A 13,771-nucleotide genomic window follows, 5' to 3' on the forward strand; every position below is an offset into this window, starting at 1 on the left:
TTCCACAATGATTTAAACAACGATTTTCTCTCATGCCTCCAACAACTTTCAACGTACGCTTGATGAACTTATGTAATCTCCATAATTTATCATTCAAATCGTGAAGTATAAATTTCATACTCAATATTAGACTCAAGGGTGAGAAATAATAAACAATGGAGTGTGCATGATTGGCACCACTAAAAATGGTGAAATTGACTTCTATGGTATGATTCAACACATTAACAAAATTTATTACTCTACTTTAGATTATCCAAAAAGAGTAGTGTTATTTTATTGTAATTGGTTTGATCCATCGAATAGAGTTACAAAGGTTAACTACAAAACTAACGTTGTGGATATTCAAATGAACAAAATGTATCAAATATTTGACCCTTTTGTGATAGTTCAAAATGTTAAACATGTGTATTATGTCCCATATCTGTCAAAACGGTTGGACAAACGAGGTTGGCATGTCGCAATAAAGACAAAACCAATAAGTCGAATTGAATTAGATGATTTTGAATTGGAAGATGATGCATACCAAGTAGATGAAATGTCAAATGATGTATATGACGTGATAGAAATTGAACCACTAAATTGATTATGTAATGATTTACTCAACACCGATGAAGAAGTTCACAAAGATAATGATGATGAAGGAGGTGAAAAGGATATTTCAAATCATCTTAATTTTGACAAAGATTTTGATGAGTATTAATTCATACTAATGAACAATAATTTGTAATTATTTAATTTTATAATATTTTCTTTTATTGAATGATAATTTATTTCATAATTATATTAATTTCTATCATATTTTATATATATATATATATATAGTCATGACATTAGGAGGAGGGTCTTTTGAACCACCAACCACCTTGGTGGTGAAGCTGATAGGGAAAACAATTAATGCAACATTATAAAGTGCATGTTCATATTCATCTATGCGACCTTACTTTAGTGTCTCCATCAAAGATTGGAACATCTTCCACAATTGAAGCTAATGTGATAGATCATCTAAATGTATTTAGAGAGGCTAGCACGATAGATTTTACTGATCTTGATGTGGTATATGTTGATCGCCTTGGTCGAATTGTCTTCACACCTATTGGTAACAGGTAAATATTTAAGTAATTACTATTGTTAATTCTTAATTATGATTTTTTTTCTCCATATTTTTTATGTGATTTAATTAATTTATTATTAATACGTTATTTTTTATGTTTATTCCTTCTACCGATTATACCATAGATTGCACTTAAACAAATGTATCAAAAACCATTTAAAATATGGGGAGAAGTTAGAAGGAGTAAAGAAGGTGATTGACTTCAAATTTTTAAAGCTTTTAAAGTAAGTAATATATTAATGAAATATGTAAATTTTTAATTTTACTTAAATTGTGTATTTTAAATATTGTTTTAATGAAAAACCTTCGACGTGTATTTATCAAAAACCATCCATGTGTTTAATGTCGTCAGGTATCTTCGTGAAATAGAAATATGTAATCGCTGACCTTAGTGCTACTTTTTGAGACTTGTCATTCCCTCCCTGTATTGTCGATGTCGTTTGTTCTCATTCCCGATTGCTTCCTTGTTGCGTGACGATCATCTGCCTTCCCCTCCTCTTGGACCAACCCTAGTCCATTCATCCCTCTTGTGTTTCACTTCTCTCCATCTTTCGTGAACGCGCAGCGGTGGCTGTCACCAACAAAGGATTTGTTCTTTGCGCTCCTAATTCTTGCCTCTCTCATTCTATGGTTTATAGTCATTTTTAGCTGGATCATAATATAAATACAACACTAGTATTTGGACACCAAATTTTGACACCGTATAAAATACACCTTCTTATGTGAATTTGGGTTAATTCCACAAGAGATGAAAGATCTATCAAATGATTTATTGAAGTAAAGTGGTAAAATAAAAATGGAAAGAAAGAAACAAACATGAGTTAGATGGAGAAGACGTCACAAGTAAGGATGATTGATAAGTCAACGAAATCTAAAAACTCAAAAATGAGACATATCTCACTCAACATTCTCATTAAGATAAAACTCTAATTCATTTCAAAACTTCTTGAATGAGGTACTTACTAGATTATTTATAAGAAAAAAAATGTTTATATACTCTAATTCATTTCAAAACTTCTTGAATGAGGTACTTACTAGATTATTTATAAGAAAAAAAATGTTTATATACTCTAATTCATTTCAAAACTTCTTGAATGAGGTACTTACTAGATTATTTATAAGAAAAAAAATGTTTATATACTCTAATTCATTTCAAAACTTCTTGAATGAGGTACTTACTAGATTATTTATAAGAAAAAAAATGTTTATATACTCTAATTCATTTCAAAACTTCTTGAATGAGGTACTTACTAGATTATTTATAAGAAAAAAAATGTTTATATACTCTAATTCATTTCAAAACTTCTTGAATGAGGTACTTACTAGATTATTTATAAGAAAAAAAATGTTTATATACCTAAAAAGCCTAAAAACATAAATATATGCTCATTAATGAGCTTACATCCCTTAACTAAAATAAAATATAAATCATGACAATTCAACTTAAATATAAATAAAACTTAAAATTATTCTAAAGACTTGACTTGAAATTTTCCATGTTTTCAGTATATTTAGCTCCATTTAGGTATTAATCACCTTGTTTAAGTATTTGAATTTTGAAAAGAAAAAATAATTAGTATAAAATCAATAGCCGTATAAAATGTATTCAAAATATAGTATTTAATGTCAACCTTTACGTCTAAAAAATATTTTTGATTTAAATATATATGTCCTCATTATTTAACTTTAAAACTCTCCTTATTATAATAGTTTGATTTAATGGTAAAAAAACTACATATTACAGTTCGATTTTTGCTAATACTATTAAAAGAAGCAAATATAAATTTTATTATAAATGATATGTATATATTAAGATCCTTGATATTTTGAATATTTTTCTCTCACCCTAAATTCCATTAAGAAAAATCTTTAAAACTTTCATAAAATAAAATTCCTATTTCTAAAGGAGTCTAGTCCAACCCATTAAAGACGTGGCACATTAGAGAAGCGTAAGGCCAAACAAATCACTATTGGTGGATTCTAAAGCACTTGTTAAATTTAGTTTATTTTAGTTTCCATAAAACAAAACACATCGCACAAGATTATACATACATGACTTTTTTTGAATACCACACAATCCAAAATAAGAAGACCTATAACCTCTACAAACGAATTTTCATACGATTTATATATCTTAAAATATTATAATAAAAAATATTAAATTGGTTTAGTTTTTATTTTTAAAAAGAAATATTGACTTATATTGTACAAAAATTGACTTACACCTATAAAAATGTGAATTACGATCGCCATTAATGTGAAGACTTTTATGGAAGATCATTACTTGATGAATTATGAAAATAATTCATTAAATTTTTATAGAAAGAAAAACAAAAAGTTTGTTTCATTTTTTAAAATTGAGAAAGAGAGAAAAATTTATTGACCAAAGTGATGGCAATGGTTATTTTATAATTGTTATCAATAAGATTTGTGCAACAACTTTTCCAGCTCTATATTCTAATAATTTTAGAATTATTTATTTATTTCTAATAAATTATTAATAATATTAAATGAAGACATGCACTAAGGGATGTAAGAGGATACGTGTAATGTACGTGTCATTTATTTGTCTTTTTGGAAAAATATTGAAATACAGATATGAATTTATTAATTATTAATTAAATTTGTTTTCTTTCAAAAAAAAATATAGTAATATATATTAAATTTGCTAGCGCTAGTATAATTTTTTAATTTTAACTTTTGTAGTTTTCCTTATTCAACATATTTATTGTGTTATGAGAAATAGATAGAATATTCTAAAAAATATTTTAATAAATAATTAATAGTATAGAAAAATTGAAAAAAGTCATACAAAGGGAAAAACTTTAATAGGATTTTGATTACAAAAGAAATGTAAATAATATTTTCTATTTTTTGAATAAAGGTAGTATTTATTCAAATTCTTTTACAATTTTTTACGCATTATCGATGTACTATTACAAAGATGTGGATATTATCTATGTACTACTATAAAGATGTGGATATTGATGTGTTCTTCTGATTACCTTTATCGATAAAAATAATAGAAACTTTAGAATTGTTTATAAATCTGTTTTGAAAAATATATTTATTATTTGATTGATAAATAAAGATAAAATTATTAATAAAATAAATTATAAATATTATATTTTAATTAGGGATAAAATTGAAAAAGGAAAAAATCACACCAGAAAATTGACATTCCCCCTCTTTCATTATATAAAAGATATGTTTTTATTAACTAAAAAAAAATAGTATCTCATATTAATTTCAATAGGTTGTAGATTTGATATTAGTACTATTAAAGGAAACAAATAAATTATGTAGTAAATGTTAAATGAGTTATAAATTTCTATTACAAGTGTTAAATAAATTTAATGTTTCATCACTTTAAATTAATTTTTGTAAGAAAAAAAAATAGTATTTAAAAATAAAAAATATGAATATGATAGACACGTAAGCGCACATGACGGAGAGATCCGTGGTGAGCATAATGGGCTAGGTTGGACTTTCTAATCATTCAACACGTGTACGGATAAGATGTATTGCAATAAACAAATCGCCAGCTCACCCTAACAATCACGACACTTGTGTCCACCTAATCCGTATATACGGTGTACAAATACGCCAGCTCCTTATACAACACGTGTACGGTGACGTGGAATTCTCCCTTCATTCTTTCTCTCTCCTTTTTCTCTCACCACCCCTTACTTCTTCTCTCATTCTCAAAGCAAACCCCTTTCCCTCGTTTTTTTTAAGAGAGAGAAAGTAGAGAGAGGATTTTGCGATATTAGTTTTTTCTCCAAACATTAAATTTGAGGATAATTTTGAAGCTCCGAGGATTGGCTTTTATTTTTCTTCCTTATTTGATTCGAAGAGGGTTTTGTGTTTTTTTTTTGTCAGGTACGTTGAATTTCGTTGTTTCAATTTTGGTGTTAACATCAGAAAGTTTTTGTTTTTATTTTGATTTTGGGTTTATTGAACTTCAAAGTTTTATTTTATATCAAAGGGAAACCATGGAAGAAGAAATTGTTTGGTTCAGTTTGAATTTTTGTTATTGGTGGAAACACTTGAAATTGAAGCATAGTGTGAATTTTTTGTTCCTCTAGGTAGCTCTATGTTTGTATAGTTAGCAGAACAAGGAGATTATAATTGGGTGTGCTCTGGATCTTGTGTTGTTTGTGTTAAAACCTTTGAACTTTTGTGCCTAATTTGTTTTTATTCAAACTTTTGTATCTTAATTTGCTAATATTTGTAAATTTAGTTTTGCCATGTCAAATAGTTGAAAAATAATAAGGGATATTTTGGATCGGGATTAATATATATATTATAAACTTTGGAAGTTCAAGTAGTAAATTAAGGAATCTAAATAGTTATCTCTTACGTTGAAATGAAAAAGTTGTTTTTTACAACAAAAAAGATGAAGGGCTTTTTTGTCCTGTTAATTATGTTGTGCTGTGTCAGCTTGTGATTGTTTTCTAATTCTATATGACTTGTGGGGTAGCAAAAAGACATCTTTGACATTCTATACCATTCAGTTAATGATTAACTATTTAAGGTCTTTGATTTCATTTTATTTGTGGTCCTTTGCAAGAAAATATAATGTCTCTATGATGCCATTTTTCTTATAGTCTTAATAGGCCAGTGTCAAACAGCAGAAGTTAATTGTACAGTGCATTGACTTGTTTAAGCTTATCTTATTTGAATAAACACTTGTGGAAGTGTTTGGAAAAGCTTATGAAAACAGCTTTTGACATGTCCATAAGCTGTTTTTCAGCTAATTTTCATATGCTCTCCTGGATGGCTTATGAAAATAGCTTTTAGCTTATATGAAAACAGTTTTGACTTCAATTTATGTTTAGTTGTAGAAATAGCTTATACATAAGCACTTAGTAAGCAGTCACTAACAGAATGCTAGGTAGAAGCCTAGAATCACTCTCACATTTAATATATGTTGTTTGTATCTGATTTTATTGTTTTCTTGTTAAAGCGATATTTTGATAGCTGATAAAAGTTTACATGACTTTTTTTAATGCAGTTGAATAATTTCTCTGGAAGTATTAGATTAGTCTCAGTGCTTTCCTTTTGGTGCTTATACCTCATGGGAAACAGTGAAGATGGGAAATCTGTTAAGACTGAAAAGCCTTTTTCACCTGTAACAACTGTAAGCTTAGAACAGTGTATGCATGTGTGTTTGTGGAAACAAACATTTTATAATGCATGTGACTAAATAATAGTATTCTTTTATTGTTAATTACAGGATCAGACCAATCAAGCTAACCAGCCTAACATTCATGTCTATCCTGATTGGGCTGCCATGCAGGTTACCAACCTTTTGCTTTCATTTGCTTTATACCTTGATGACTGGAGTTTTCATTGTATTTATCTATTTGGGTTGTTTTATTTCAGCTTATCTACTGACTTTAGTACTTGTGAAATTGTTCGAGAGAGCTTACAGAAATAGCTTATGATATGTCCGTTAGTTGTTTTCAGTTTATTTTCACAAGCTCTCCAAGATAGTGTATGAAAATAGGCTTATAGCTTATATGAAAACAGTTTGACTTTATTTTACCTTTGTTTATAGAAATAGCTATTACATAAGCACTATATGATAAGCGCTTAAATACGATGTTTATCTAAACCAGGTCTATATATCCATAAAAAGTATAGTAGTTTAAAGATGTGACCAATTTTATTGATTTCTTCCCTACTAGCTATTTGACTCTTTTGAAGAATTTTATGATCTAAAACACATATTGATATTTATCAACCATTGCAATGTTGTTTTTATCGCCTCTTTTTATACCATGCTTCAAAGTCAGTAATCTGCTGCTACATATTTTCATTAAGACTTTAATGAGCTAACCTTATTTGAAAAATATTGTCCATGTATTTCTTTCCATTTTTTATTTTTTCTCAAACCAATAACATGATGAAAGCTGTTTATTCTATTCCCTCTTGCAAATTGTCATCCATTTTAATTGTAGAGTATCAAGTAAAGACGTATAGTACCATTCCTATTGTCTTTAATGTTACACATCTAGTATTTTCCTGAGTTGCTATGCAATATAAATATATATTTACTAATTAGTATCATGTTGAAATTCTGCGTCGTGTTGTGGACAACCATATCTATGATAGATTTACCTTGGCCCCAGATTGCTTTCACTTTTGAAAGTAATGGCCCATTAAAAACTGCTTTTGGTGATTTAAAGTGTCTGTTATATCTTCAGGCATACTATGGGCAAAGAGTCAATGTTCCACCATACTTCAACTCAGCTGTTGCTTCGGGTCATGCTCCTCACCCATACATGTGGGGACCACCACAGGTAGGTGCCCCATAGGTTCATTTACTTTGTTTTACCATTAATGTTTCTGTGTCTGTTTTTTTTTTTTTGGTGTGGTTGTCCTGGTGTACATCCTTGATGGCGAGGATGAATAATTTGCCAACTTATTGTTTGTTTCAGGCTATGATGCCACCATATGGGCAATCATATGCAACATTTTATTCACATGGAGGGGTTTATACCCACCCTGCGGTTGCTATCGTAAGTCTACATTCTCGCAATTTTGGTTTATGGTTCCCACAGACGCTGAAATTTATGTTTAATATTATTTGCACCATGAGTTAGTTGATTTTAATGTACTTTAATTTATGAATATAGACCATAAAAGGGTAGTTTTGAGATATAGTTATTTTGTTTGTATATAAACTAGGTATTTTTTGAAGTGATTTTTATACTGGCACATTTTTTACAGTTAATAGTATCACTAATTATCTTTAAAAAAAATTGGGGGAAGGAAAAATTATTATTTATTAAGATGACATTGATGGCAGTTTTACAACTGTGAAGTGTTGTCTCTGAGGAGATTTGAACTTTGTCCTGTGAGGTCACAATGTCTAGCTCTTGCCACCGAGTTGCCACCTCATGGACATATTAATTAACTTCTTCATTTCTTTGATGTATTTAATGTAGCAAACCTTTGTCGGTGAATGTTTTTCCAAGTACTTATAAATTAAATTTGTAAAATATAGGGGCCAAATTCACATGGTCAAGGAATTCCATCTTCACCTGCTGTAAGTTCTAAAATTTTTTCTGAGATCACTTCAAAGTTCCTAATCTTTCGATTCCCTGAATACCTTAAAATTATGATGGATTTAACTAGGGGAAACTATGCAGGCTGGAACTCTTTCAATAGAGACACCAACCAAATCATCTGGAAACACTGATCAGGGTTTAATGAAAAAATTGAAAGGATTTGATGGGCTTGCGATGTCAATAGGCAATAGCAATGCTGAGCGTGGAGCGGAAAACAGACTATCGCAGAGGTTGGTTTGTTCTATATGATGATTACCAGAATTAAATGCATTTCTCATCTTTCCTTGGTCTATGAATTTTTTATTTTATATAACTGAATAATTTTATGATGATATCAACAGTGTGGATACCGAGGGTTCCAGCGATGGAAGTGATGGCAACACTACAGGGGTGAGAAATTTCTTGCTATTATCATTTCTTCATTTTCTCTAGATTGTGTTCAATAATAGTCTATCTCATTTAAAATGACCTGAAAAAATTGAAGCGTGAAAATGTGTTTGCCAATTTTATGCAGACGAATGGAACAAGAAAAAGAAGCCATGACAGAACACCAACCACCACTGGTATGATAAACAATAATAGTTGTTCTGGATCACAAATATACTTCTATTCTAGTGTCATGATTGTAAAATATGGTGCCTACCATTCATTGACTATGATCTTGAAAAATAACAATGTTGCCAAATAGTGGCTGTACCAGCGGTATAGAGCTATAACATAGCAGATTTTGAACAATTTGTTATTGTTCCACTTCTGCAATACGCTATACAAACTACAAAGTGTTGTCAAATAGTGGCTATTGTGGCACTATAGCAAATAGCATAGCAAAATTTGAAGAAACTTCTATTTTCTGCAATCCACGATTGACAACATTGATAAATTACCATGCTAATGTGGAATTACCATGCTTTTAACTTTCTGATTAATTTGAATCATGTGATACCAAGATTGGCACTTTGTTTGAGAGTAATTACTATCAAATTTTTGGTGACCTATGCATGAATTTCTCAATAAAACGTCCTACTTAAACTCGGATGTTATCTACAAGCATTTTACAGTATTAATTACCTGAGCAGATGGAGAAGGGAAAACTGAGATGCAAAATAGTCCAGTTTGCAAAGAGACTACAGCTTCCAAAAAGATGGTGTCGGCTACCCCAGCTGGTGTTGCAGAAAAATTTGTTCGACCTGTAGTTTCTTCAGGTATGACCACAGCACTCGAGCTGAGGAATGCTGCAACTGTTTCCGTCAGTGCCCCACAACCTTGTGGAGTTATCCCTCCTGAAGCTTGGATACAGGTATAGTTAGATTTTAGTATTATCGTCTGTTTCAGTTCTTGCAGCATCCTTATCTTTTGCTGATATTAAAGTAATTCCTTTGGATATGGCTGAATTTCTTAGAATGAGCGTGAGCTGAAACGTGAGAGGAGGAAACAATCAAACCGTGAATCTGCTAGAAGGTCCAGGCTTAGGAAACAGGTAGGAATTGTTGCAATTTTCGACCATTTCTTTACTTTCACGTGATTTTTAATTTGATGCATGTGGTGCATGTACATGTAGCCCTGTCAAAAGAAAAAGTTACGACAAAAGGAACGTTGAGAATGATTTTATGGAAGTTTTTGAAAATTAATTCTAAAAATAGATAGAGTATTTTTTACAATTCTGAAAAATTTCAAAACATTCTTCTTCAGTGTTTCTTGAAATGCATTATATTTAGTTAGCTCTCATCTTCTGTACATCACAATTAAAAAAAGAAAGATATATAACCAAATGTCATTCCGGACACCTACATACAAAGTAAAAACTGAAAATCTTGTTAGAAAATAAACGGCCCTAACTCTCTTATTTCCTGTATACAGGCTGAGGCTGAAGAATTGGCGCGAAAAGTCGATACATTGATTGCTGAGAATTTGTCGCTGAAAGCGGAAATGAATCAATTGGCTGAAAATTCTGAAAAGCTGAAAATGGAAAATGCTACATTGAAGGTAATAATGCACACATAAAAGTTCCTTTACAAATTTACATTTCATAGGAACTTTGTGATATGATACTGAGTATAAAAAATTTTGATTCAGGAAAAGCTGAAAAACACTCAACTGGGACAAACAGAAGAGATAATTTTGAACAGCATTGACAAAAGGGCTACACCTGTAAGCACAGAAAATTTACTATCTAGAGTTAATAATTCCAATTCTAATGACAGAACTGCAGAAGAAGATAATGGTTACTGTGAGAGCAACAAACCAAATTCTGGTACAAAACTTCATCAACTACTTGATACAAATCCTAGAGCTAATGCTGTTGCAGCTAGTTGAAGAAGAAAAAAAAAACCAGTTATTTGCACTGGTTTTGTTGATTATGTAGTTTTGGCATATTATGAAGTCCAAAATTACTGCTAACGGTTTTCCAAATGGATGGTCAGTTGAATTTTAGTATCTAAATCCATCAAAGCCAAAACTAATTTTATTGCTCTTCAGTTTCTTAGGATATAAAACTATGTATTTATTAGATTTGATAGGGATATGGATGAGAGTTTCAAAAGTTTGTACATTGAAGAGAAATAGGAGGCTTAGTTTATAGACTTTAGAAAGAGTTGTGGTTGGAATCGATATATGATTGGTCGTGTATTTTAAGGATTGGTGTGAAGTGTGAACCTTTAGTAAAGGTATTCTGACTTTTTTGTTAGTTTGATTTATATGTTTTTGCAATTAAATCCTTATGTTTGTGGCCCATGACAAAGTCACTCCTGTTTTGAATATAAACAAAATAAAGTATCTATTTTGCCGGTTTCACTATTTTAATTAATATACATTTTATTTTTTAAATAGTTCTTGTATTTTAATTGATCAAGTCTTCATTAAGGACGTTTTTAGAATATGCATATTTTTTATAAAATCAAAAAATAAATTGTAGTTAACTATATTTTAAAACAAGTACGATGTTAAAACACTTTTATTTATGATCAAAATCGAAAGAAGTACTTGGTTTTTAAATATCTATCCAGCAAAAATTGTTGATGTATCTTTCTGAGTTTTAGACCAGATATCTTTCTGTGTTGGATGCTAAGCCTACTTTGTCAAAGAGAAACAGACTTCGACTTATCTTTGGCAAATTATTTAGTCGATTTATAAATAATTTTGACTTCAAAAAACAAGTTTCATAAGAATTGGCCTTTTATAAGAATCAGAGAGAGCATTAATTTATTTTCCATCAAACTAAACTAGCAATAAACGACAATAAATCTGATGTGAAGTATCAAAAAATCCATTTTGAATTATTAAAAACTTTCATGATGGGAGTAAATAATGAGTAGGGTTCTTAAATCTAAATGTGACATAGACAAGGCCACCAGAAAGAAGTGAAGATCACACCACTAGAGACCAAAGTAGAAATCAAAGTTGTTCCATTTTTTTACAATCTTAGGCATGCTTAATAATATGCATGTGTTTTTTTTAATCTAATAATAAACAAAAATGGTTACTTAAAAGTTGGATTTAACTTGAGCAACTTATTTATAGAATAATATCAATTATTGATTATCAAATAAATAGTTGATATTATGTACATATATATAATCAATCTTAATTTGTTATAATATAAACTATTAATTTACTCATTTTATCAACTTCATACTTTAAAAAAACTAAATTTTAAAAAGTTAATGTATATAGTATAAAATTCACAAAAAATTACAAACATGTCGATAAGATTGGTTAAATTAATGTCAATGATTTATTTTTCTCTTTTTTGGTGAATATACACGAAAATAAGTTGAGTTTAATGGATGTGATTGTCAATGTAAAATTGTTTTATAATATCTAATAAAAGTTATTTATTTTATTATGTCTTACAATAAAAATGGGGTAAAGTGGGGTGATATAACACAATCCATGAACTATAGTAGATGTCAGTGTAGAATAATTTTACACCGACAATGCAAAACTTCTTTTCTCATAAGTTTTTACTATCAAAGATAGATGAACCAAATTTTCTTGCCAAGTTATCTGATTAATAAAAAGTTGTGACAAACTGAAATTGATACCAAAAGAACTCAGCCGTTATATAGTTTTTGGATGATTCACAACAGAATATGATGCGCTCACTAAGGTTTCCTCAAATAAATAGACAAGAAAAATGGACACGAGATGAAAATTGCTTTATTTGAATGCCAAATCTCGTTAAGGACTTCAACAACAGTAGACATCTTGCTTCATATTCCAAATAAATTTTTTATCTCATACTACCCTCTCGCAAGACATCAATCATATTGTATATTCTCTTGGGATCCTTTGCTTCAATCTGCATACAAACATCAAATAAATTCTGAATCAGTTGTTGTATTATTGGTGAAAGGTTGAGGCAGTACATTTCTTACTATATACATCACATGGTAGTAGTAGCAGGGGCGAAGCTACCCATTCTATGGGGTCGCTTTCTATGGGGTCGCTTTGCTACTTCAATTTTTTTTTTTTGGAATAACTAAATATAGTTTTATACTTAGCTACTCCAATAAAATATATTTAGCTATCTCAAATAAGTTTATTAGTAATAAAATTAAAAGAAGCAAAAAAAAAATCACTTGATTGATATTTGTACTGTTTTAACACTTTTAATCTCTATTGCAACTACAAATAAAACATTTTTAGCAATAAAAATTGTCAAGACATGATTCAAAAATAAAATTGAAAATAGATTTCTTGTAAATAGCTTTGTTTATATTGAAATAGATGTTGCAAATTATTATAAATTTAATTATGAATGAATTTGGCTTCTTAAAGTATCATTGAGTGCTACTTTATTAATATATAAATTTTATATAAAAAAATTAGCCACCTCATAGAAATTAGTCTTACTTCGCTATTGGGTAGTAGAAATATGCCATCTATTAGTATAAAACATTTGTACACATTTCACCATGCTGATATTCATAGAGATATTTTAGGAGCTAATGTATCAAAATAACATCATTGCATGATTGAATTGAATGTGTATATAAATTAAAAAAATTATACAGATCGATAAAATCCTATGACAAGAGAGAGGTAAATTGAATGCAAGTAGAAGTATAAGCACCTTCTTGGCAAGAAATAGTACAGCATCGACAGTGCCCTCAGCATATATTGATCTACCACAAACATTGTGTTGAAATTCAAACGAAACTCTGCAACAATTTTTAACAGAAACAGCATACAATGAAGAAAAATTAGTAAGCGACGAGAAGAAATATGTCAAAACATAAAAAATAAAATAAAATTAAAAATTAAAAATTAAAATAAAATAAAAAAAATAAATAAAAAAAAGAGGAGAAAATGAAAATGTTAATTCTTACGTTTCATCAGGTGATGTCAAATGATACATATGAAACGCATGACCCAACAAATGATCCTCTGGGACTCCCACCATTTCAACTTGTTGCTTGGGGTCTCTGATCAATTGTATCTAACAAAATTCATTAGGAAAGAGGAAATCAACTAAGAATCGCGGTTCTTTTAATATAACGGCAAAAAAATGTATTGATAAATAACTGGCATGGGATTAGAATCCAAAAGAGAAAAAAAAAAAAAAAAAAAAAAAATCTCCAAT

At 29.5% G+C, this 13,771-nt stretch overlaps 2 protein-coding genes across 2 annotated transcripts in view; one reads left to right on the forward strand and one right to left on the reverse strand.

Moving 5' to 3' along the window:
* The first annotated feature begins 4,799 nt into the window (after positions 1-4,799).
* LOC101510653 (common plant regulatory factor 1-like) lies at positions 4,800-10,873 on the forward strand. Its single transcript, XM_004510658.4, has 13 exons — positions 4,800-4,993; positions 6,129-6,254; positions 6,351-6,413; positions 7,324-7,419; positions 7,558-7,638; positions 8,127-8,168; positions 8,272-8,420; positions 8,532-8,580; positions 8,705-8,753; positions 9,267-9,487; positions 9,590-9,667; positions 10,048-10,173; positions 10,264-10,873. Exons 2-13 carry the CDS (start codon positions 6,192-6,194, stop codon positions 10,501-10,503), a joined length of 1,257 nt encoding a protein of 418 aa, XP_004510715.1. The 5' UTR covers positions 4,800-4,993; positions 6,129-6,191; the 3' UTR covers positions 10,504-10,873.
* A 1,323-nt stretch (positions 10,874-12,196) lies between these two features.
* The window catches only part of LOC101511603 (4-hydroxy-tetrahydrodipicolinate reductase 2, chloroplastic-like), a 5,448-nt gene continuing 3,873 nt past the window's right edge, over positions 12,197-13,771 (reverse strand). Inside the window, exons 6-8 of the mRNA XM_004510662.4 lie at positions 13,518-13,627; positions 13,262-13,349; positions 12,197-12,487 (exon numbers count right to left, since the gene is read on the reverse strand). Of these exons, the coding sequence (XP_004510719.1) occupies positions 12,419-12,487; positions 13,262-13,349; positions 13,518-13,627 (267 nt within the window). The 3' untranslated portion in view covers positions 12,197-12,418. The remainder of the gene's footprint in view (positions 12,488-13,261; positions 13,350-13,517; positions 13,628-13,771) is intronic.

This window comes from Cicer arietinum, chromosome 7 (genome assembly GCF_000331145.2).
Source record: "Cicer arietinum cultivar CDC Frontier isolate Library 1 chromosome 7, Cicar.CDCFrontier_v2.0, whole genome shotgun sequence".
Taxonomy (NCBI): Eukaryota; Viridiplantae; Streptophyta; class Magnoliopsida; order Fabales; family Fabaceae; genus Cicer; species Cicer arietinum.